Raw genomic sequence first — 25581 nt, 5'->3', positions numbered from 1 at the left:
GCCTATGTTAAGAGTGTTTCTTCCTCTTTAATATATGTTCCTTCACTATTCACATGGACATCACGAATACGACATGAAAAATTCTCAGAGTTCAAAGACAGTGGTCGTCGGTACGACTGGCAGTATATCGTGCTTTTTTTGAAAGTTAACATCGTATATCAACAGTGCCTAGACTTTGTTCGTAAAATCAAGGCATAATGGGCATAGCCACATTTTTGCTGAATAAATCTGGCAACGGTAGACTCCTGTGAATACTACTATTTATTTTCATTGGGCTTTATCTTTATAACAAAGCTTTAACTGCAACGAAAGCAGAGAATATACAATCCTTTTCGTACGTTGCGATAGTAGTAGTTTAGATTGCGGTTCGATTGATCCAACATAATCTTTCTAAGCGTGAAAAGGCTCGATATGACTTTTCACGCTTCACAAGCAATACCTTATATACCTAATGATTGAAACTCATCGCGAATGAAGCTAGATCATGATGATTTACGCGATACCTATAAACAACAGTTTCCTATTTCCGTCGCGCGAAGTTTCACCATGACCTCGCGTCATCGACAAAATGACCAATATACATGGAGCTTCTCGTTGTCGCAATACATATGGGCGACATAGTCATGTTTAGACCAGACTCATAGATATCATCCTAATCGGTAAGTGATTCCGCTTCTTATTGTTTGGATAAACGGACGACTTTATACCGCAGCTTGTTTCAGTCCTTTCGAACGTGCTACATACGAAATTGCAATAATTGTAACTTTTCTTGGTTGCGCTCTCTTCTTCTCGCTTTTCGACTTTCATGATGTGATCAAGAAAACGTGCATCGTGCGTCCTAGGACATGCAGTATCGTTTACCGCAGGCTGATCCTGATCTGGGTACAGAGAGATATACATATATATGAATGTATATATATAAAGTTCGTGTAGATTTCTTTGTCTCACTTCCCACAGATACAACCTCACGAACATGACTCCTTAACGATACAGAACATTTCATTAAACAGCTCGCATTTAAATTCGATTAACATTCCACTCAACGACGGCACATATTTTTTCTTGAGTCAAGTATTTAAACATTACACGACAATTTAAATGTGTCACTTTTTTCAAGCTTTTTATAACAGTATCAATCAGCGCTGATTAACTTGTCGCCATTCTTAAATATGTTCATGTATATTCGATATTACTTAATAATGGAAATGCTTAATAAACGTCTTTTCGACTTGCACAAAGACGGTTAGTTTATGCTGTTAGAACTAAAGAACGGGAAAGGTGTGTACAGACAATGTTACCTTTCTAGAAGTTCTTTCTTTCGGTACAGCATGAAAAACTCAGATTTTTAATTACTCTATTTAACTGCTAGTCGATTATATAAGCACGATTTCGTAGATAAACGAATTCTGTTGTGACACTGGCGTGCTTTCTTCCGTGAGAAATAGAAAAGCACGTTAGTCTTTGCCCTTATTTTTCGACGAGATATATCAAAGGTTTAATTAAAGAAAGATGTTTTCCACAAAATGGAAGAGCAAGTATGTTCACCCTCACGAATATTCACGTTCACTCGTTTTGTTGATTCACTTCTTCCTTATTATTATCACTATCTTGTTGATTCACATTGGGTTTGTTACTCCCAGGTTGTGTTCCAGAAGGACCATCATTCATCTTGTCATTGTGGTTGTCAGATTTGTCATTGGAATCCATTTTAACGTTTCCTAGGAAAAGCAGATATAGTTATTAATTATATTTTAATCTCATATAAATTGCTCATATATAACATATAAATATTTTACAAACCTTGTGGTGAATAATATTGTTGCTGCATCTTCATGTTACGCTGCTGCTGTTGTTGCTGATGTAAATTCGGTCTGTGACGGTTAATTTGAGCTTGTTGTTGCTGCTGTGTTGGCATACAAGCAGGCTGCTGCTGCGTAGGATTATTTGGGTTTGGACCGGGTGCAAACGCTACTGGAGGTCGTTGTATCGGAGGTGGATAACGCTGTTGCGACGGTTGGATACCAGCACGAGGCGGCATACCCATTCCACGTACATTCTGTTGTAAAACCTGTAGATTAATACACAGAGTTATACTGTTTTATTGTTCATCTACATGTAAATTAGATGAAAATAATCAATTTGTATCCTTTACATTTTAATTGTATATTATAAATTTTATTAATAATAAAAATTTGTATATGTTATCTAAAGCAAAAGAAAGATTCTTAATTATATGTATTGCAATCATATTGTTCTATTTTTTCAATGGTACTTTACAATGCACGTATTTATAATGCACAAAATTATTTCTTTCTAAAGCTATTAGACGCTATTCTTCAGAGATATTAAAAGATGCATAATATTTTTGTCTAATTTATTATTTATTCCTTAGAGAAGAAAATAAATTTACATCAAAATAGATATTTTTTAATACAGTTTAGTATAAAATTGCACATACAAAAAAGAATATAGATAAGATATTTAATTATATCTCAATTTGAAAGATAAATCTAGATAAATCTCCTTAATTTATTTTAAGTGAAATAAATCTTTAACAAGTTATATATCATATAACATTTTTTTTTATCATTTAGATTTTCTTATAGTATTGACATATAACTATTATAAGAATTTTATGTATGCTTTCAATTTGATAAAATACATGCATAATATTTAAATGAGATAACTTCAATGAATAAATGGTACATACGTAGTTATTGTAGCTGCTTACCAGAGCAGACTGACTAACGCCCTGATATTGTTGATATTTATGATGTTGTGTAGGACTTGGCTGTGGTTGCTGCGACGAAGATTGTTGTTTGCAATTTCTTGATTTAGGCGATGGTATTTGGGAAGCTATAATTATAATATTAAATTAATGTAATTTAATAAATGATATAAAACTAATGAACTATTTTTGTATAATAAAATTTGTAAAGAAATCATAATTCACATAATTTAGATAAAGCTTTTCACGGTTCAAATTATTTATTTGTTTCAATTATTTTTTAAACTGAAAACAAGCTTACTTGAGCTAAAAACTGATGCAAGCACATCCTGTTGATTTCCCGATGGGCTCTTTAACTGTCTGGGTTGCTCCTGTGGTTGGTGCTTACTAAGAAACGTGGGTGCTGCATTTCCTGGTAAACCACCAGTAGGATTGCGAAATTGTTGAGCTGCCGCAGCTATTTGCAATCCTGAACTAGATAAGAAACTAGGGCCATAGTTCTGTAGACCAACAGGAGTTGCACTACCTGTTGCTAAACTTTGGCTATGCTGACTAAATCCTTGCAAACCATAATGAGTTCCAGTTTGTTGAGTAGCACCACCAGATTGATAAAAGCCTGTTTGTGATCCAGGAAACACATCTGAAAATATATTAAAATATGTTGAGAATACCTCATAAATGCACATATACCACTATACATTGATTCTTTTTATGTAAGATATATTTTTAATAATAATTAGTACAAATTAGATTAATTAAAAAAATGTGTGCCTGTGTTTTTAATATAGTATTATAAATTGACTTGTATAATACTTGTATAATACAATATATCAAATTTACCGGCAGATGTAGCACTGTAGTAACTGTTAGATGCTTGTACATTTGGACCAGGTCTTTGCACTAATTGCGAATTGCTCATGTAACTACCACTTACGCCGAGCACTTGATTTGGATCATATGGAATATAAGCCAACTAAAAAAAGGTTTAATCAATAAATTATTGGATTTATAAGTATCAAAATACTTATAACATAAAATCATACTTGATTGGGTTGAGGAGCAGACGGGGTCTGGAAATGCGGAGCTTTAGTTCCAATTGCTCCAATAGGTTGAGATGACGGTTTGACGCTCGCCGACATTAGAGAATTTGATGACGAACTAATGAGTACCGTATTGGGATTATTACTGAGTTGCTGATTCTGTCCAAATGGTGGAGCAGCTGCCGCGGTCTATTGAAAGAAATTAAAAATTAAACTATTCCCATTGTAAATATCTGTATTAGTGTAGAATAATAACATACATTACTGTTACATTGCAATATACTGTAAATAGTTTCGAGATTTATATCGTTATGTAAGAGGCATTAAAAAGCAACTAAAATTTACGTACAAGACGGTATTGGGACAAATTGTTTTGATACATCTCTGGCGTAGGAGCATTTGGCGCATGAGGTGGTGGCGGTGGTGGTTGCTGTAAATACACATTTTGTTGGCTGAATGAGCTCTGAAGGGATGGAGCGTATGGCGCGTACTGCGTAAACGGTGATCGACTTTGATCTAATTGAAATGCTCCGTATAAACCACCCGCTTGTGCTGGCAATTGTCCTGAGCCTGTGTTGAATAATACCGCTGGCGGTGATGGTATAGCCGACATACCACCGTATTGTGCCGCCTGTGAACCAGGATACTGTGGGAATTCCTAAAGGCAAAAAGAAGATTGTTCCTCTTAATATTCAATCTTTTGCATTAATTCTTGAAATAATAAACAATAAGAACGCAACACACCTGATAGTTAATATGCGAGGGCTGCCCTGTAGAATTGAATGGAGGTGGACTTAAAGGACCTTGGAGACTAACAGGAGGATGGCCAATGGGACTTTGACCAGCTCCAATTGGACTTGGTCCAGGTACGGTAGATCCTGGTTGTGTACCACTGCTCCCTGAAGACTGTTGCTGCGGCTTCACCTGCGGGGGAACCAGCTGCGCATCAGGCAAAGAGTCAGCGTCTTCCCACAAGGGACATTGTGTTTCAATATTTAGTTGTTATACACATCATGTCAACAGGACATTCTCAACAAGCATTAATTTCAAAATGAAAGTCATTTTCAAATCTGTTTTGAAAATCTGGTGAAAATGAATAGGTTTATTATATCATAGTAACATACCTTGTAATCAATAATAGCAAGAAAGGTCATAATAATGGCAATGCATAATAATGACAATGGATGATGATATTACAGTAAATACAATAACACTGACATAATGATAATGATAAGAATAAAAATAAAGATGATTTCTGTTAAATCGATATTGATTATTGACAAGTGGCTGACTGAATATCCTTTGGCCGAAGATGTTAGCCACTTACCTCTCTCATTTTCACCACACTTACTAGACAGAATTTTTCAAACACAAAAAAGAAAAATATTAAAAAGTAATTACATAATTATGAATAATAATAACAATAACAATCCAAACAAAAAATATTTGAGTAATTTTAATGACATAACAATTCGATTGCATGCACAATAACATGACAGTATAAAGAAATATTCGCGAAATGATTTCTCACCTTGCATACGTTCGTAGATGTTGTGATTTCATTTTTTATATTGCTCTGGTTGTATTGTTGATGGGGGCTGTAACTGTCGTCGACGTCGCCGCTTTCAAATGCCTGCGGAAAGCTAGTCGCACTGCTGACAACACTGGTACCATCTTCGTGTTCGACCACGGTTGGCATCGGTGGTGCATTCTCCCAAACTTTCTTCACGGATGCGATTTTCAGATTGAGTTCTGCAGTCGAAGGCGATATCGTGCTCTGGCCACCAGTCATGTGTATGGAACGTGCCATGCCCAAACTCTTGCTCTTATCATCCAATTGTGAAAGCTCAGACTCAAAGTTGAAGTCCAATTTCATATCGGCATTATCTTCGTTTTTATTGAACGATAAAGACATTTGAATGGGTTCCTGATTCTTGTCCTTGATCAAGTCATTCGGTTTATTGGAAAATGCAACGGAGATAGCCGGTTGCTGATGCTGTTGGACTTGATTTCCTTCTTCTTCTATTTCTGCACGTTTCTCGGCTCGCTGTTGCGTTTTGATATGGTTCGAAAACTTGGATTTTACTGCCAGATCCGCAGGTCCGGACGTCTTGGTCGTTTTTGAATAATTCGTATTCTCGAAGATTAAAGTCTGTACGGGAGGTGAAGATACATCGGATACATTCTTTTCTGTTAAAGGCTCCTTCAGATTCTTTCCCGTCTTCTCACCACTCGGTGAATTTCGTTGACTGCTGTGTCCAGAGTTAGCCTCATTACCTTCGTGGCTGTGATCATTTTGAGCTGTTAAAGATATCAGCTGAATATCTGTAGGAACCGCAGATGGAGAATTCGAGCGCAATTGACTTGTGAAAGGTTTGTCCCAAGCATTGACCGTTGGTGGAGGAGCAGGACTATTAGAAGAGTCTTTAGTATAATTGTTACCAGAGCTATTCAACTTTGTCATATCGCTCGCATCAGTTGCGCACAACTGCTGTTGCTGTTGCTTCACTAGACGTTGGAATCGCGGCGCCAGTCTTGGATTCCGAGAATTTCGATTGTCGTACTGCTTCTGCGGTATATTTGCTGGCTGCGGAATATTCTGGCTAAGTAGAGGCGGTATATTCTGTACCTGCTGCAGAACTTGCTGCGATCCATTTGACTTCGATTTTGAACGATCACGTTCACGCTCCTTCTCTTTGTCTCTTTTTACAGGCTTTACTTCTTCCTTCTGATTATGTCTGGACTCTTTCACGTTCTTCTTCGAACGCACTTCTTGGAAACCGTCAGCATCCACTTTATCTTCCGCTACAACACTTGTAGCGTCCTCGGTACAACTATTCGTTTCAATTTCCGAATCCACCAACTTCTTATCTTTCGTTTGAGACTTCTTATTAAGATCGTTCAGCGCCTGATTTACCAAATTTGGATCACTCAGCTTAATTTCATCTATACGATTAACCATACTATCTTTGTTATTTGGTTTATTTGCAATCGCGCCACTGTTAGTCGAACTCTGACTCCTAGACCTTCCTCCATTCTGTATTTGCGCATTTTGCATCAGAGGCGGTATACCATCAGCGTGATTCTTCTGAGCGCTAAATCCGACATTCTGCAAATTCCGCTTCTCCGCCCCTGGAGCTCGCGATGCCGGATTGGAAGACTTGGGATTTTTCTCTCGTTGCTCTCTAGCATTTGCCAATTGCTCGCTTCTACGGGAATGCACATTCGCGCCGATAGCATTTTGACTCGCAGATTGAATGGATCGTCCACCGAAATGCTTGTTACGATTATTACGAGACTCTTTGTGATCATCTATATGCTCCTCGCTATTCTCCGAAGTGGTTTCCCAATCTTCGTTGCCTACGTCCGACTGCGGCTGCTTCGATACAGTGCCACTGCTACCGCGCGAACGAGCTTCGCGATTATCTCTTCCCTGAAACACGATAATGCATTGTGTTATATCATTAAAAGAGATTCCAAATCCTTTATACGAGGTTGATTAAAAGATTATGAATAAAACAATATAAGATGATTACTCCTTTTGGAACTTACTTCAAAAAGAATGATAATGAAGTATTTAATATTAATCTCGAATCTTTTGATTTGCTAATGTCTTGTTTTTTAAATTTTTTATTTCTTGAAATTAATAAAGAATGTAGATATAAAATATATATTAGCAAAAGAACGCTCTATATATATATATTTGTGTAGCATAAGAAAATAAAATATAATTATATGTACGTACCCTCCTGCTTCCACTACGAGTCCTCTTAGAACGTGATTCCTCCTTTCGCATTTGCGCTTTTTGAGACGGGGCGTTGGTAACTTGATTCGCGTGATTCGCTTCTTGCTTGTTACCAGATTGTTGGGCTTGTTGACTCGGAGACTTATTACGTCTACCTGTGATACCCGCTGTAAGTGCCTGTTGCTTCGCGATTATCTTGTCATCGGTAGACTCAACTGGCGCAGATTGTAAGAGACCTGCCTCTTTCTCTGAGGTTGGGGTCGGTGGATTTTGCCGTCCGGCAGTTTGTTGCTGATGTTTCTCGTCCGCATTACGTTCCGATGAGAACGGACTCTTACTGGACGGCGGTCCGTAGCCTTCCATACGACTGCCCGTGGCCGTATTCCGAATACGGAAACCGCCTCTGCCTCGTCGAGATGGTTCGCCTGACGGTGCGAAAGCTTCGTGACTAGGCTTACCGTCATACGTTCTTTTCTCGCTGCGTGTCTGAGAATACTCTGTGCCTCGCTTGTCGTCCCGTCTCGATACCTCGCGATTGCGTTCCTCCTTCTCAACCTTCTGAGACGGTTTCGGAGAACGAGCCGATCGCTTATCCTCTTTTCCAGACTCGGTGGAGCCGGATATCTCGTCAGCGCTGTTCTCAGAATCGGTGTGTCCGTACGAACCACTTTTGGCAGACATCCCAGCTTTACCGGCAGGTCGTGGTCCGCCTCTTCGTCCTCTAGATTCTGGACCACGCCAACCGCGAGTATAAACGCTGAAAGTTCCTCCCCACTGACGTCCACCTCGAGATTCCCGAATTCTAGAACTGGAGCCACTGCTACTCGTTCTATTGCGTGTATTCTTTTCTCTCTTTTCGTCCTTGGCTTGCTCTTTGGCATCCTCGGTAACAGTTTCTTCCCTCTTTTCCAAAGCAGGTTTATCCAATGTGGTCTGTTTAATTTCATCGGTCTCCTTGCCATCTTTAGCAGCTTCTGTCAGTTTCTCCTCTTCCTTCTCGAATGTCGGTGATATCGCGTCAGCCCATGCCTTCGGCGAATTATCACCCCTCTCGATCTGTCTGCTTTCCGGAGTACGTTCCGTTTTCCTATTCCACACATCCGTATCCTTTTTCGTCTCAGTGGAAATTTCTTTCGGCTGTTCCTTCTTCTCTTGAAGATCAGAACTACCTCTCTTCAATTGAGTCAAACTGCGTTTCTCATTCTTCAATTCGTCTGCTTCGATCTTCTCTTTAGTAACTGGACCTGGCGGTTGCCTTCTATCTCTTTCCCTTTCTCTAGTTTCTTCATGATACAAATCTCGTTTCTTCTCTTCGTAATCTGACACTTCGTTCACCCAGGAACTGCAATCCCGTAATTTATGTAGTTCGTCATCGCGCAAAGACGTTTTCGATTCTCTGGAGGTGCGACTGTCACGCGAGTCCGGTCTCTGCGGACGTTCATTACGCTCTTCCTTCGGTGCATCGCGACGACTTTCGAGTTGTCTGTCTTGTACCACGTTGCGTTCTTCACGCCACTCTGGGTTCTCAGAGCGTTCCCTTTGTTCGCGTTCTCGCTCATCGAAAGAATCCTATACAATAAAAAATGTGTATATAAAATAAGCAAGTTAATATAAGTATTGATTAAATTTGTGTCATAAAAATTGATTTCGTTTCATATTTTTACCTTCGAATAATTATCGTAATCCTTCTTATCTTTGTCGCGCGCATCTCTTACGTCTCGAGCATCACGACTGGTAGGACGAGAATCTTTGACATCGCGACCGTCTCGAGTGTCACGAGTATCACGACTGTCGCGGGTATCTCGATTATCCCTTGAGTCCAGATTCTCCTTCGCATCTCGTTCTTTATCATCAAAATGTCTTTCGCGTTCCCAAGAATCACGAGGATGCCTGTCATCGTACTCATAGTCTCTGAAATTACGGCTGTATTCGTCATAATAGCCACCCGGCTTGCGGCTATCATAGGACCGATGCGAAGAATGTCGATAGCGATCGTCTCTCGACGGTGGTGCACTACCGCGATGATCTCGAGACGGAGGTCGTTCATCATCCAATGGTGCCGAAGCGTCCGAATCGGTTCTATTACGACGTTGCGATGGCATGGGTTGCTTCATACCACTATCTACTAATACAAGTTTCACTTAATAATTATAATGCACGACTTTTTAATTTTATTTAAAAAAAATAAATAACGATTAAATAATCTTAAAACAATGTACGGAAATATTATGTTAAAGATTATTATATCCAATTTTAACCAAGTTAAGAATTCGCATTTTATACTTTTATTCACTAATTATAAGAATTTTTACATCTACTAACTTTATTTCATCGTGCTGTAAATGAAAATAAAATAGTAAAGATTTTTAATAATTATTTTCATTAAAATATATATAAGAAATTAAGTTTTAAGTTACAAAAGTGATCCATAAAAACTTACTCAATGAATTGTAATTGTGAAGCCATCTACTGGGATCGTATTGTTGGGAAAATGGAACAGACTGGGAAGCAGGTCTTTCTGCATTCGGTGAAATTCGGTTGAAATTTGCACTGCTTCTCTCTGCCTGCTGCTTTTGAAATCTGGGCGGTAAATTATTCTGAAAGTGCCGAGAGAACGCCGGTTGCTCACGATCTCTTGAGTCTCTCTGATCACGATCACGATCACGTTCTCTTTCACGTTCGCTACGCACTGTGTCCTGTTGTCGTAAGAAATTCTGTCGATCGCTCTGACGAAAGTCTGTCAATCCTTGATCTCTACCTTCTCTTAGATTGTCGCGAGATTCACGTACAGATGCGATGATTTTCTCATCTTTCCCTTCGGACGAAGTGCGGGACCGTTCTCTACTCTCTCGCTCTCTATTCTCTTTCTCCCTCTCCCACTCGGGTATAGGAAGAGGTACAGGCGGGATGCTGATCAAGCTTTTAGACTCGCCAGACTGCGCACGTTCCTCATCCTTATGCTTCGCTTGCTTTTCTTTCAGCTTTTGCTCCAAATCCTGTAATTTCTTAGCTGCTGCTTGCTTCGTCGATTCCTGGAAACGTTTCTCCTCTTCTTCTTTGCGTAATCGCGCACGTTCGACAACAGACGCTACCTCAACCTTGATTCTACGTCGTTCATTCCATGTCTCGTCGTCTTCAACACCTGTTTATAATAAAGATAAAAGTATTAAATATGACTAAAATCAATACACTTTTTTTATTTTAATATTTTAATTATACTTACCTCTCAAAGCATGTACAGAATGCAATTGTGACTGACTGGCATAGCCACCACTCGCGCCATTCGATCCACGATAATCACGATTCATAGGTTGAGTCCAAGGACGATGCGGCGGATCACGAAGTTCTTTCGGATCTCGATTATCTCGAGCTTTCTCCTTTTCTTCTGTAACATTGTCATCGCTCTTTTTCTCCTTGATATCTTTTTTCTCGTCATTTTTCGATGGTTCTGATTCAGCTTCATCGTCGCTAAAGGCCAATTTTTGGTTATAATCAATATCATCATGCGCAGCCCATCCTGCGTCACGGGAAATATCATCCATACGAGTAAGATCTTCTTCTTTAATGATGGGTCTAGTCAGAATTTCTTCCTCACCCATACGCTCACGTTGAGGAGGTGGAAATCGATCCAAAGGATGATTAAATCTAGGTCGGGGACTGTTAGATCCAGAATTGGATGAAAATTGTGAAGAAAATCCACCAGGAAAATTTGATCTATACATCTAAAAAGACCACATATTACATTTAGTTATGCAAGTTAAAAAAAAGACAAGATTTTCAAAATTGTGATAATGAACTTACAAATGGCGGGATAAGACCCCGATAATGATGCAGGTTTGGCCCAATCTGATGAGAACCGGAAGAAGGCGCAGAACCTTGATTATTTACGGAATTATGCTGGCCTGCCGGGCCCGCGACCATGTTGGGCGATTGGCCCAAGTTCTGCCGCCCTCCACCGGGTCCCTCCTGGGTATGTCCTCCTGAAACAGGTATATTTAAAGGGAGGCCCTGGCCCGCCGGAGTATTCCCATTTCCGGGACCAGCTGATGTTACTGGCACTGCGCCACTTGCCGTACGACTTCCGCCTTGAATCCAACTTCCTTCGGCTGTAAAGATTCAGTAGTAAATGAGTAATTTGTATACTTTTAAATCAGACGATTTTACAATAATTAAGGTAAAGGAAACTTACTCTGTGGACGCAGACTTGGCCCTGGACCATATTGCGCATTTAACTCTCGATTCGATGGCTGTTGGTTTCCCGGTACCCCACCTACATAATTTATTCATTATATTAGAAGTAAAAATAAATAAATAATACATTGTATTCCGATGTCTCTAGTACAAAACATATCCAACTAACGAAAAAAAAGATAAATATTTAGTGAGATAAGTGAGATAAACAAGATACATGCTCACACGTGATTATTTCATAAATTGTGCATAAAACTTTCCCACGTATATATAACAACATGCTTTATAGAGATAGTATCGTGACATAACAAAGAACTGAATAATACAAATAAAGCACAGAAGATAAAGTGCTAGATTATTCAAAAAATAAATTAATATCTAATTTCTTCTGAAATGAAAATAAATCACATGAGTTGATAAAACATATAATTTCATCTTATATTATATAAAGTATATAATTTTTAATTACAATATATATAGACACAAATAGTCATTAGAATTGTTTTATATATTATGCTTTATATACTACATATCATTTCTTATAAAATAATCAAAATATTTAAATTTATATATTTCTTTGCTATATATATTGTAATATCAAAATAACTAGAAATTTATAATTATTCTGTGACACATAGAATGATATTATATCATGAATGTATTTAAGATCGATCAAACAATAAAAAATTTCAAATTTTAGCTTTATGTTAAATACATTCTCTCATACAAATCTTATTAAATTATAATAATCTTGTTACAATCATACGTATTTAACGATGTCTGGGATAGTGTAAATGTACGTTTAAATTATTTTTTCTGCATATAAACACATATAAACTTATTTACAAGAGAAGTATTAAGTAATATGAATATTTTGCATAACAGAATGTCATAGTATAATGCATTTCATGGTGCACTCTTAAAAATATGAAGAAATTGGAGTTGAATAACCCGAACTATTAAGAAAGATTCACTGAATTAAAAGAACAAGGAGTACATGTTTCTTAACATTATGTACCAATCTCGATTCTAAATACATGTTTTTCTAAATTTGATTGCAAAAATAGTAAAATGTAAAAAATGATGTGCGAGATTCGGTACATACTGTGGTACTATCATCTAATTTTCTACTTAACGTACATAATGATGCAGATCAACATTTAGAGTCAAGTCAATCCTTTACATTATTACTTAAATTATAACATAATCAATATGAATATATACATACATACATACACATATATATATATATGAATATTTTTTATCAATATAAATCTTTACTACTGATAATGTCAAATATATTGACTACTCCACAAAGAAAATTATTCATGAATCTTGATAATAAATCAAGAGATTTCTCAAAATTTTTATTTTTTAAATATATAAATATGTTCTTCGTATAAAATTATATATATATATATATATATATATATATACACACATCTTAATGCAAAACATAATTTTCAAATTTTTTTCATGGAATAGTACATAACACAGGAATAATCGTGCCTACAATGAATATAAAATTTATGTAACAATTTGTTTATATTTAATAAACAGACACATTAATCATAATATCAACTCGGAAATATCATTACCGAGTACAAATTTTAAGAAATTATATCATATAATTAATTGCAGTTGAGATTAAAAATATATTTAACCTTTAAACAAATTTTTTAATGATTAATTTCTTTGATAAGTGTATAATAATAATATTAATATATATATAGTATTTCTAAAAAAGAAAAGATCTAATAATAGCAAATTTATAATTTCAAAATTATTAAAATTTATTAAAATTTCTTTAAAATGAATCAAAATATGATAAAAGAAAAATATTAATAAGAGATAAAAATCTTTAATTTTACATAACATCATTATATAATTAAATATTTCAAAATCAGATGGTTTTCATTACTTTAAAACATGTTTTATCATCACTAATACTTTTAAAAAATATGTAGAAAGTCTTCATAAAACATCCAATGTGTAAATAAACTACTACTTCTTAAAGCATAGTTTACTAGACCCATTATTGGCCTTTTTTCCATAGAGACAAGAATGCACATGCAGCGCATTCTTGTCCATCTGCTGCAGTTTTAATTGCTAACAGATTTATTTACATCAATCTATGCAGCTTCCATCTTACTCATAATAGAGTAAATTTAATGGATCGAAATGCAACCTTATAAAAAGCCATCATTGGAAGAAGCACAGAGAGCACTACTGATAAAGAGATAAAAATCTTGAATCTAGCAGCAACAGGCAAGCAGTACCCCACCTGAGTGGTTGTGGGAATACGGCTGTTGCTGTAGTAACGATTGATGGACTGCGACTGAGATTGCATTGGATGTTGTTGAGGACTGTTGAGTCTGGCTCTGAGTGGAGACGGAGGCGGACGGCTGTCCACTGAGACTGGGAAACTCGTGTTGGAACTGCGGGGACTGGTGGGCGAGGAAACTCAGTCCAAGGGCACCTCTTCCCCCTTTCGCGCCCCCCACGAGCCCCGCGTAACCAACCACTGCTGCCACAATGGGCGTACCTATCAATTAATTGCACCACCCAAACGACACCACTCCGCTCATACTTTACTCATGCCCAACGTCCAGAAATGGATGTTAAAAGAATATAAGTGTTGCAGATACTAACTGAATAAGATTACTGTTATATCCTATATCATTTTCTCAGTGTTTGTAAAGTCCTTTACCAATCCAACTCTGGACATCTAATGTTTCATGATATAGTTACGTGCGTTTATATATTCCAATAGATTGTTTTAAATAAATACTATGTGCAATATCATTACAGTAATATTATATCGCACAATTGTATATTAATAGATTCATACTATATTGCGTAAATAGTACAATGTATCAATTATATTAACTCTCAACCTATTTAATGCTATTGATCAGCATATGAAAACAATAATTTATACATAACCAATGACCCTCTCTCTCTCTCTCTCTCTCTCTCTCTCTCTCTCTCTCTCTCTCTCTCTCTCTCTCTCTCTCTCTCTCTCTCTCTCTCTCTCTGTGTGTGTGTGTGTGTGTGTGTGTGTGTGTGTGTGTGTGTGTGTGTGTGTGTGTGTGTGTGTGTAGAATCAATGTTGCAGGCATTGTCGTCGCCTATGGTCATATTTTTTTTAAGAGGAAGCGATTATGAATATCTACACGTGGAAAAGTGAAGTTTACCTTTTAATCATAATTAATTAGATACTATTAGAAATTTTTAGTCGTTAGAGAATTTTCAACGCTTTCAAGATTTTCTTTATATTACTTTAAGCATACATGCCTGCTTTCAGATAAATGAGTTTAAGAGTGTATTAATGGAACGGAAAATGTGAAAAATGAAGAAAAATAAATAACTTAAAATCTTAACATTTTATGTTAATATTATGCATACATGCCAGTAGTGCTAATAGAGCATATTTTTCTACATACCGTCTCCTGATCTGCTCATAATCGCGCTCCATGATGATTTGTTGTTTGTCTGATCCAAAAAAGGAGCTTGTGACGCATTTTGTTGTGTCGGCAGTAAAGAGTGTAGGGATGTTGAAACAGAGGTCCCTGCTGCGCATTGTGCTGTTGAAGAGACAGTCTGTAAAGAAATATTAATTTTAATAGTATATATTGGATTAAATATAATATGCAATTTAAACATTTAATACAATTTATACAATACTCCTCTTATTAAAAAATTTTCAGAGATTATAGCTGCTTTATCATATAATGATTAAAATTAATTAAATAAAGCTAAATAGCATCCAAGAGACCAACAAAGAGAATAAAATAAAATACACAGAAGATAATGCAACATTCATTTTAATATAACTATTTTATAAAAGAAATAATAATTAGATGAGGCAGGGCTCTGTATGATACGTCAATTCATTAAAACCCAGGATCTCAATTCTCATCCTATATACGTGTATGCCTCGATTTTATAAAATCAATTATAAATTATTATAGATTACAAATAGATATTTATGACAATTAGAAAATAAAAAAAAATATGAAGTGAATTATAATCCAGGAACAATAAATTCTTTCTCATTCCTTTCTCTATAAAAGAAATATCTGAAATAAAAAACTTACAGTAGTGTTATCTAATGAAGTTGCTACTGTGGTGGTAGTAGTAGTGGTCGATGATGTTGAATCCTTAGTAGTAGCCCAACCACTTCCTCCACTTGGCACAAGACTGACAGCCGGATCACTGCTGCTAGTTTCACTTTTTAAACTGGGCAAATTAGCTGGAGGACGCCGTGCCGAAGGCACCTTTCCAAGACTTTGCATTCCATGTTTGCGCGGTAATGTATTTTTCTGCTGATGTGGCTCCAAAGATTCACCCTGTTTGAAAATGTCAATTGGAAACATTTAATTAGTTTACATTGTAAACAAAAACTTTTTTCTCGAACAATAGTATAAATATTAAAAAAAGCTGTACAAATGCTTAAATACTATTTTATGTATGTAATAATTCTATATTAATAATTAATAATGTATTAAAATATGTATATGGATAAGATTGGTAAAATTAAAAATAATTATTTAAACTGGCTTATCTAAGTTTGCAATAAGAGACATTTATAAACAAAGGCAACTCTCAGAGAACTAATAAGAAAAAATAATAAAATGTTGGCCAACTCACCCTACTCACCCGGTACAAGCTATTGATATCTAATGATTGAAACTTGGATTTTCCTTTCTCCCCCTTCGACACAATCCCTGACAGAGTAGACATGCTGTCTGCACGCAACCATTTAGTACCAATCAGACCCAAAGAACGAACCCTTTGTCTGCAAGGACAAAATTATCTAAATAACTTTCTCTACCTTCCTCTTTGTTAATATTAAAAATACAACTGTAATTTGAGAAAATCATGGTAAAGAAATTAATTATATTCAAATAAACATAATAATTTCAATACTAATCATATTTTGAAAAACTTTCTTGAATTATATAAAATATATTCTTTAAAATTTAAATAAATGAAATTAATACTATGTTCAATAATAGAAAATGTAATCATTATAAAAACTACTTATACATATATACATCATCTATAAATATACATCTACAGTATTTATTCAATAGAACAGATAATCAAGCGAGAATCACGATACATTATAACAGATTGTAATATCAACACAATAAACGTTATAACATATAGCACTATGTTCAAGTACTTCTAAACAATCCAAGATCAACTTCCTATAACGTAGCAACGTGCCAGCTCTAATTCCATAGTAATTCGTCTCGGTAATGCGCGAAAGTAGCGTGGAAGAGTTTCTAAAGCGCGCAAATGTCGCTCGACGAGGAAGTGCGTTAGCGGTACGAGTAGGCTCCGAGAAAAAGCTTTGTCTGTCACGCTGACAGAGTAAACGCTCGCGCGTATGATAAAAAAGACCGAAGTAAAAGCGACGAAAATAACTCGTCGACTTATTGCGAACGCTTTATCTACCGCGGTGTCACGACGAGGGGGCGGCTGACGAGAGGGCAGGTGTGCTCTCGGGCGATCCAACCCCTCGGTAGACGTGCTGATGTCAAAAGATCGCGAGACCGCTCAAAACAAGGTACGATCCGCTCGAGTAAGTACGTGGTTCGTTCGACGAGATTCGAGAGAGAGAAAGAGAGAAAAGGAGAGAGAGAGAGAGAGAGACGGACACGACGAGGCCGAGATGTAGTTTTCGCCGCGATAACGGTACACCCGTCGCGTCGGAAGAAAGCGGATGGGCCACGCGCGGGGAGGGGAACGGATGAGGGGGAGAGGAGGGGGTGTCGGGTACAGACCGAGGAGTATCCACGTAGGAAGGACTTGGCGGCCCCGTGAGGCCGTGGCGGAATTAGGAAAATAACGACTTACCTTGGTCCGTCCAAATGGGTTACCAATTCACAACAGGGTTAACTCCCGGTGAAACTAGATTAACGCGCGGATTGCCACGGATTACACACCACCTAACGACACGACGGCACCGCGGCCTGACGGGGACGCAGAAATACCTCTTTTCTCTACCAATTCGTCCAAGATGGCGAATGTGCGACTCTCTCGGGCCCTTCCTCCGCCGCGGATCAATACAATTACGTCACGCTCTCGCCAAGGGGAACGCGCGTTCTCACAGACGCGCCACTCGTCGGCGGATCCCGGCTTAGCCGCGACGTGCTAAAAAAAACCGATTCTCACCCCCTCGCGTAAATGGATCCCCACGATCGCGACTGCTAGTAAACCCGCTGTGTCTCGCGGTCCGTCCGACGATGCGTCGTAGGTTACTCCTTACGGAAATGGAGCGCCCCGGGGAGATTCACGGAATCACTATTTCCGCTCGTCTCACCACTGTCCGTTGTGCGACGTGCGTGCGACAGGAGAGTGGACGGGTAGACGCACGCAATACGAGAAATAGTGTGTCTCGCCACCGTTCGCGGCGCTGCTTCGCGCGAATTCCTTTCGTTCGCCACTGACGGGATCAAATGTAGGAGATGCCAGTGATGCTACGCTATTTATTTTTCTTCTCGTAACGCGCAACGGGATTTTCCTCGTCATTCAATGATTTAGCGATCTTTTCTCTCGAACGTGAAAACTTCGTTTACGTTTACAAATTCTTTTTTTTTTTAATATACGAATCATGCTAAAGTATGTGCCAGACTTTGACATATTAATGTTGTTACGAGAGTATCGATACAAAAATAATAATGATAATTATTAATTAATAATATAATGACAATTTAATATGTATTATAATAATATAAATATCATACTTCTGTATAGTTGGTGATCGTTATGGATGCTATTTGACTCCAGACCCACGCGCATCTCGTGCGCAAATTTCATCTGCACTTCCTGCACTTCCTCCTTCCGATTCGTACGTTCTTGAAGATCTAGCTTTCCCTCTCTGCTAGTACGTTCTCGTCAGTTCTCGCAAGTTCTTGTTTGATCGAAGACGGTAAAACAAAAGTGCAAGGATTTAATTGTGGCAAAAATTCATTTGCCAAATCAAAATTATTCAAGTTAGATTAGATTCTTCGAATTGAACGCACGACATACATTGTGAAAAATGGTATATTATTTATAATATTTCATAACCTGTTTGTGTGATTTGAATGATGGAAATATTGTGTTTTTTTAGAGCGTAACGTTGCATACGGACGTTGGCGATATCAAAATAGAACTATTTTGCGAGATGTGCCCGAAGACATGCGAGGTATAAATTTTTTAGTATATTATTCTGTAACAATATCCTATTATTAGGTTGTGGTCAGTCTTGCTACAAATGCTTCGATGGATCAATTAAAAAACACTTCAAAGCGTTTGCAACATCGCGTTGATTATATCCTTAGTAAGGTATAACCTATATTTTCAGTTATTTTTGTTGAATAAACTTATCAGAGAAACTAAATAATTCTGATATAAGTCCTTGATTAGTATTACAAGTATTAATTGTCTATCAATTAATGTACCTAATCGTAAATCTTTAAATCTATTATATTTCTGCAATAACAGAAGTATACAAGAAAAAGATAATAGGTATAGATTATTCATAAATTACGTTCAATATAATATTATACAAAAGAACAGATTACAATCCAACTTGAGTTAAAAATTCTTAAAGATTAGTTGTACTTGTTTACAAAAAAATCATTGAACTTATCTAGATTTATCTATATCAATATCCTATTGTTATTATAAGGCTAACTAATTGATATTGTGATCTAGATAAAAAGAGACAAGCAACAAGTTCAATCTCGAAGATTGATGTCATTGTAATTAATTTGATGATAATTATCATATTTCAATTTTTATATATTTTTACAACTTTTATTTAAATATATTGTGCTGAAAAAAAATAATCCTGAAGTGTAATTAGAGATATATTAATTCTGAGAAAAAAATATTTATAATACAGACATTGACTTTCAGAATTTTCTTGCGCTTTGTGCCAGTGGATACTACGACAATTGCCTGTTTCACCGGAATATAAAAGGCTTCATTGTCCAAACTGGAGATCCTACCAACACGGGTAAAGGAGGAACCTCAATATGGAATCACAAGTTTGAAGATGAATTTAAAGAGGAGCTTAAACATAATGCAAGAGGTCTCATTTCTATGGCTAACAATGGCCCTAATACAAACGGCAGTCAGTTTTTCATTACTTATGCGCCTCAATCACATCTGGACCTAAAATATACTTTGTTTGGAAAGTAAGTTTGTCCTTTTACTTAAGCCACACTCAGAAATTTCATCAGACTGCACTCAAGTATCATTTTAAATATCCTTATTGTTCAATGTTATACAAGGATAAAATAATACTTGGATGAATCCGGATAAAATTTCTGCATAGCCCTAATAAGAGCATTTTAAAATTGTGATGTTTTGTTGATTTTTTTGTTCACTTTTCATAGAGTCATTGACGGTTTAGAAACCTTAGAACAATTGGAAAAACTACCAATAAACCCTAAAAATTACAAACCACTTGCAGAAATCAGGATAAACAATGTAACTATACATGCTAATCCATTAGCGGGATAGATCTAAGAGATAAAATGTTTTTTAACAACCATTGTAATAATACAAGTAATTTATATTATTTCTTTTATGTATGAAAAAAATACAAAATGTGATTATTAAAACGTACATACAATTATTTTTCACAGATGATTTAGAATCGGAAGAAATAATATCAATAAGTAGCTTTTATATTGTATATACACCTAATAATCTCTTGTTTTGTGGATCAAATGGACTTCGAAGATACATCTTTGCGGGATACTTTTTCCTTCTCACTTCAATATGGTAAGTACCTGTTTCTAAAAATTCCTTTGTAACATTTTGTCCATTTGGAGCTATGATATATCTGAATAATAAAAAAGATGTATATATTAATTTTACATATACAATATAGATATAGTATTCATATTTATTCATATTATGAATTTACTTACGCCTGTCCAATACTACTCTTAAAGGTATATCCATGTTCAGCCCTTCTCAGATAACCAACTAATTTATCGTTCCTATAAACGCTCTCCATACCCCATAATGGTATATCACTGTAAAAAAATAAGTATACACAAATGTGACGCGCGCTTTAAATATTAATACAACAAGATCAATGTCAGATTGTATTGCAAAACGTATTGTACTTACTCATTTATGTGTAAATGTACCAATCTTTTTTTAATTCCATTGTTACGACACTGATCCACAAATGTTTTTCCTAAGTACTTGCCGTTTTTGCGACAGACGATTTCTAAAGCCGCTTCTATTGGATTATCATCCGTTCTTAAGTCTGTACCCCAAAGATGATATCCTAATAAATAAATTAATAATTAACACAGATAGCAAGAGATAAAATTACAAGAGATATAATATACATTCTGTATATTATTGCGCACCTTTCTCACAACTTAAACTGTAGAGCGCTCTATAGCCGGCTAATTTCATATCATATTTTTTACCACATTCCATTAAAGCTTTGTAAACCTTTTCGCACGAACTTCTTGGAATATGTAATTCGAAACCAAGTTCACCCACGAAACTAAGTCTAAACATGTGTACCAATTCACCATTTATTCGCACTAGTTTTGACGTTGAGAATGGAAACGATTTATTCGAAAGATCATCGTCGACTAACATCTGAAGAACTTGGCGGCTATAATAATAGTAATATAATATGGAAAATATTATATGGACGATATATGATATATGAAAAATGATATATGAAAAATATCTTAACAATTACATTATATATATCTGTTCATGTTCGCATTTAATTTTTGATACCTGTTAGGACCTTGAACTGATAAAATTCCTATTTGCTCCGTGACATTATGCACAGATACGTTAAAACTTTTTTCTCTTATTATACTGCTGATATGTGCCCATGTATGATACGATGATATACCTCCACTCACTAAAATCAGAAATGAAAGTATCATCAATATAATCTAAAATAGGAATAAAATAATGCGTTGTAAATGCACGATATGTGTAAACAGATACCTATATAAAATGCTTTTCCCTTAAATATGGGATCGACTACGCCACCCGAGCCAGATTCTAGACCAGTAACTGTACAGTCGCCTTCTACTCCTCCTCTTTTATTCAACATACAAGTATATACAGTTCTATTAATTTCTCGATCCACCTGAGACGTAAATATATAATTCACTGCTTCTTTCGTGTCTGGGCCGCATATGTAATGTTTTCCAAAGTATGATAAATTAAATAAGGCAACGTTATTTCTACAGGCAAGTGCTTCCTCACGTATCTGTTATAAGTACGTAAAAAGAATTGTCGAATCAATATTTTTAATAACGCAAAAACATTGTATGATAATTTTAGTCCAATCTTAAAAAAAAATGGGAAACTTACAATGTTATCGTGCGGTGGAAAATTAAATGTACATTCTGTTTTTAATATATCGGCATATGTGTCATTTATATTCTTTGGTGTATCGTAATAGCCACCATAATCATAAGGTAATACTGGAGCCTTTTTGTTATCTAGTAGGAACCATCCTGGACGTTCCCATCCTTGTCGCTCTTCCATAACGGCACCTTCGTTGACGAGAAACTAAAAAATGGCAATAACATATTGTGTTTGAAAAAAAAAAGGATGTACAATCTAATTGAAAAGTAAAGCTTAAATTAACATAAAGTATAACTTACATTGTGGAAAGGATCTGTCTTCAAATTTCTACCGCTTAAATGTTCATCATGTGAGAAAACAATATTATAATTTTTTGCATAAGCTTCATGACTCCGTTCGTTCACCCAAATTGAATTTTTTTTTTGTTCTGGTATATATCTGGATTGAGAAAAACATGCAAAAACGTTAACTGTAGATATTGATAAAAATGAACCTGCTCGTCATGTTGCTACTTTGTATTTTACATTTTACATATCGACATATAAGAAATACAAAGCGTATTATGAAGTAATGACTCGTACATTTACACAAAAGTTAATTCGATAAGTAAATAATAATTATGTTATTGTTCTACAGATTAAGATTTGAAGAAAAATAATTTGAATAAATTTTTACCGCCTGATGTCCTGATTGAACATGTGTTTGTCCGGTCGTCCATTAATTATCCATAATGCTATTTGTTCTCCACAACCACCTCCAAACATCATCCCGGCACTATTATATCCGCAAGAATAATAAAGACCTGTGCAGCGTGGATCTTCACCTTTTGGACATTATCGTTTTAAATTTCAAGTATCTATGTCACACACAAGCATCGATCGTAAATTAATGAAATTTTGTACCCATGATAGGTCTGTGATCGGGAGTGAAACTTTCTGGGCCGCATACAGTTGTCCTTATTCCAGCAGTTGCTAAAGTGGGTATCAAACGGTTCATCGCTTCAATATGAGTATTGAATACATCCCAATTCAGCTCGTACAAACTAAAGGAAAAGTCTTCTGGCGGCTAGTCAATACATATCGTTTGAATTAATCAAGAGTACGTAGAATTTAAATTGTTACATGTTTACGCATATTTCTGCTATAACAGCAATTAGGTTTAATCTTAACATACATTCAACTTACAAATTTCAATATGATAGGATTAGGCTCGTATCCTCCGATATTTATATTTCCACCCTGCACTCGAAAGTAGATATTAAAATCGGGATCTCGAATATTTGGCAACCCTCGTACGTTCATCGGCTCAGTAACAATGTATGCGTGTTTCATCGGTACTAATGGGATGTCCAATCCTATCATTCGCGCTATTGTTCCGGACCATGCTCCTGCCGCATTTAGTATAACATCCGTTTTTATTATACCATGAGGCGTTTCTACTCCACGAATGATTTTATGTCCGTCAATATCCTCTACGAGAATTTTAGTGACCGGACAATCTTCGATGACCTTAAAAAATTATATTTAATTAGATTAGTTTTCAATGAATAATTAACCATCATTTTATTTTGGTTTTAATCATTTTTATAAAACACATACATCATTGAACAAATAATTCTACCAATTGCTAACTATAATTAATAAATTTGTTGTGAAATACAAAATTAAATTTATTATGTAAATATGTGTGTTGTAGAAACAGACGATAAAGAAAATGGATAGAAATACCTTACAACCGTTTCTTTCCGCTGATTTTTTCAATGCATTTACTAACATGGCAGGATCTATCGTACCATCCGCTGGACAATACATCGCAGCTTGAAATGCATTTTTATCTATGAGGGGAAATTTTTCTTTCGCCTCGACTGGATCAATCATGTACCCGTCGATACCAAAATTCTTACAACTAGTAATTAATCTTTCGTAGTCGACTACTCGCTCCTAAAACAATAGATATTGATATAATGAAAAACAATAGATATTCTCCGAGAAATGGATAAATCAATTGCATGAAGATATTCCTACTTACAGGAGAATAAGCGATGTAGAGTCCACCATTGTTTATCCATCCTGGATTTATACCTGTTTCTTCTTGTAAAGATGCGTAAAGCAATCGCGAAGCTTTTATCAATTCCGTCTCAACGTCGCATATTCCGCGTAGATGCCACAGGAGACCTGCTGTATGCCATGTTGTACCAGATATAAGCTTAGATTTTTCCAAAAGTACTGCATTAACTCCACGTTTTCCTAATTGATAAAGTGCATTGCAACCAGCGCTACCACCACCTATCATGGAAATTTTTATTAAATTTGTTAATAAATATTAATATATATCTATAAACGTTAAGACCGATTAATGTTAAGATATTTATTTGGCTCTACATACGAAAAACGATATTGTTAAAAATTAATTCAATTTAATTAATATACAATACGGAATATTCAATATACAGAATATTCAATTATTATCTAAACTGTTAATCCGATTGATACAGTTCTTTGTTTTGTTTTTACAGGTATAAACTTAGTTACCTATTATTACAACGTCGGCATTGCTAGGAACATCGATGTTCTTTGTCTCGTTTTCTTTAAATGTAGCGACTGTTCGATTATTTCCGAGACCCCATTTAAGTAACTGAAGTGATGAAAAGACATATTGAAATATGTACGGTTTTTATCTTTTTACAAAAATAAATAAAATCTTCGTAATCGTTGAATATATATTAATTTCAAATTAAATACCTTGTTTCTTGCTAAACGAAGCATTTTGTATGCTTTGTAAAGACAGCTTGTGTGCGATCTCAATATTGCTCAGATTGAACTACAGTCTGCTAGCTGTGGTACATTCTTTACAACGTACAATCATTCTATTTACAACGTATCCGCTTATATATGTATATGTCTACGTATGTACATTATCAAAGAATTTTTCATTGAATCATCAAATTTCTCAATGTTAACTTCTCTTTCACTCACGATATCCACGATATATGATGTCCGCGTTCGCATGTACCGTGTTCGATTGCTGCTTCCGTACTGCTTTTCGCCCGAAAAAGATTACGAATGACGTCAATCACAAAAACATTACTCAATATGTTTACAAATATGTAAAATAAGAAAACCAATACTAAAAGGAGAGGAATTTACATGAAGTGCTACATGGTTGCTCAAGTGTTCCTCAATCTGTTATCTATGTTTTTTTCTTTTTTGCTCATAATTCTGCAATGTGTGCGTTATTATATTTATTATTATACACTAAAAATATCTTATATTGTTGAGAAAGACATATAACGGTAATAAAAGAAACTAATTTCGCCATGAGATTAGTTTTTATCAGTTCTTATCGAGTGAAACTAAAAGTATATTATCATATATTATCGTTTTTTTTGTACACTTATCTATTCTGTCTTATAAAGTAAATATGTTCTGGTATAAAATTGTCCTTATTTTCTATAAAAAATGCTAACGTGAGATTAAAATCTAAAAAAGAAATGTAAATTGATAGATTAA

General features: G+C 35.7%; 3 protein-coding genes across 24 annotated transcripts in view; 1 reads left to right on the top strand and 2 right to left on the bottom strand.

The window, feature by feature from the left end:
• Window positions 1–243: 243 nt before the first annotated feature.
• On the bottom strand, window positions 244–18108 carry nocte (no circadian temperature entrainment). 11 transcript variants are annotated; one of them, XM_087408420.1, is made up of 20 exons: window positions 17573–18108; window positions 16367–16505; window positions 15805–16056; window positions 15151–15307; window positions 13989–14249; window positions 11703–11783; window positions 11315–11619; window positions 10737–11235; window positions 9954–10655; window positions 9178–9638; window positions 7514–9082; window positions 5300–7201; window positions 4513–4707; window positions 4118–4426; window positions 3772–3957; window positions 3569–3701; window positions 3030–3368; window positions 2711–2856; window positions 1801–2068; window positions 244–1718 (listed from the first exon to the last, which is right to left on the bottom strand). In XM_087408420.1, the coding sequence occupies exons 2-20, from the start codon at window positions 16448–16450 to the stop codon at window positions 1564–1566; spliced, it is 8004 nt and encodes a 2667-aa protein (XP_087264546.1). In that variant the 5' UTR covers window positions 16451–16505; window positions 17573–18108; the 3' UTR covers window positions 244–1563. The 11 variants fall into 11 exon arrangements, with proteins under 11 accessions (XP_087264546.1, XP_087264543.1, XP_087264547.1 ...); XM_087408417.1 differs by having other exon boundaries at window positions 16358–16505; window positions 17573–18107; XM_087408421.1 differs by having other exon boundaries at window positions 1801–2056; window positions 16358–16505; window positions 17573–18107.
• LOC105144563 (peptidyl-prolyl cis-trans isomerase-like 3) overlaps window positions 17160–25581 on the top strand; it is a 12361-nt gene continuing 3939 nt past the window's right edge. Inside the window, exons 1-8 of one of the 12 annotated variants that reach the window (XR_015545835.1) lie at window positions 18471–18761; window positions 18831–18905; window positions 19622–19902; window positions 20104–20275; window positions 20356–20494; window positions 22984–23170; window positions 23768–23949; window positions 24588–24788. Coding sequence is in view for 4 of the 12 variants with exons in the window: in XM_087408446.1 (XP_087264572.1) it covers window positions 18759–18761; window positions 18831–18905; window positions 19622–19902; window positions 20104–20230 (486 nt within the window). In the remaining 8 variants the exon portion in view is untranslated. The other 11 variants (XR_015545834.1, XR_015545833.1, XR_015545836.1 and 8 more) reach the window with 11 other exon arrangements.
• LOC105144562 (sarcosine dehydrogenase, mitochondrial) lies at window positions 20262–25514 on the bottom strand. The gene is made up of 15 exons (XM_011053538.2): window positions 24814–25514; window positions 24604–24706; window positions 24101–24357; window positions 23800–24012; window positions 23257–23580; window positions 22975–23137; window positions 22748–22895; window positions 22372–22510; window positions 22076–22276; window positions 21704–21971; window positions 21485–21614; window positions 21097–21353; window positions 20849–21011; window positions 20644–20751; window positions 20262–20555 (listed from the first exon to the last, which is right to left on the bottom strand). Exons 1-15 carry the CDS (start codon window positions 24835–24837, stop codon window positions 20396–20398), a joined length of 2658 nt encoding a protein of 885 aa, XP_011051840.2. The 5' UTR covers window positions 24838–25514; the 3' UTR covers window positions 20262–20395.

The sequence above is a fragment of the Acromyrmex echinatior genome, chromosome 8, assembly GCF_024713525.1.
Source record: "Acromyrmex echinatior isolate Ae372 chromosome 8, ASM2471352v2, whole genome shotgun sequence".
NCBI classification, from domain to species: Eukaryota; Metazoa; Arthropoda; class Insecta; order Hymenoptera; family Formicidae; genus Acromyrmex; species Acromyrmex echinatior.
This window is presented reverse-complemented; position numbering and strand designations above follow the sequence as displayed.

Coding starts and splice junctions, on each gene's coding strand:
- nocte (XM_087408417.1), bottom strand. CDS start 16,450: ATGTCTACTCTGTCAGGGATTGTGTCGAAGGGGGAGAAAGGAAAATCC. Junction 9,083..9,177: donor ATTACGATAATTATTCGAAG/GTAAAAATATGA, acceptor TTTATTGTATAG/GATTCTTTCGATGAGCGAGA. Junction 2,069..2,710: donor TAAGCAGCTACAATAACTAC/GTATGTACCATT, acceptor ATTAATCTACAG/GTTTTACAACAGAATGTACG.
- LOC105144562 (XM_011053538.2), bottom strand. CDS start 24,837: ATGCTTCGTTTAGCAAGAAACAAG. Junction 22,511..22,747: donor TTCAATCAGGACATCAGGCG/GTAAAAATTTAT, acceptor TTCTCAATCCAG/ATATATACCAGAACAAAAAA. Junction 21,354..21,484: donor TCAGTTCAAGGTCCTAACAG/GTATCAAAAATT, acceptor CTATTATTATAG/CCGCCAAGTTCTTCAGATGT.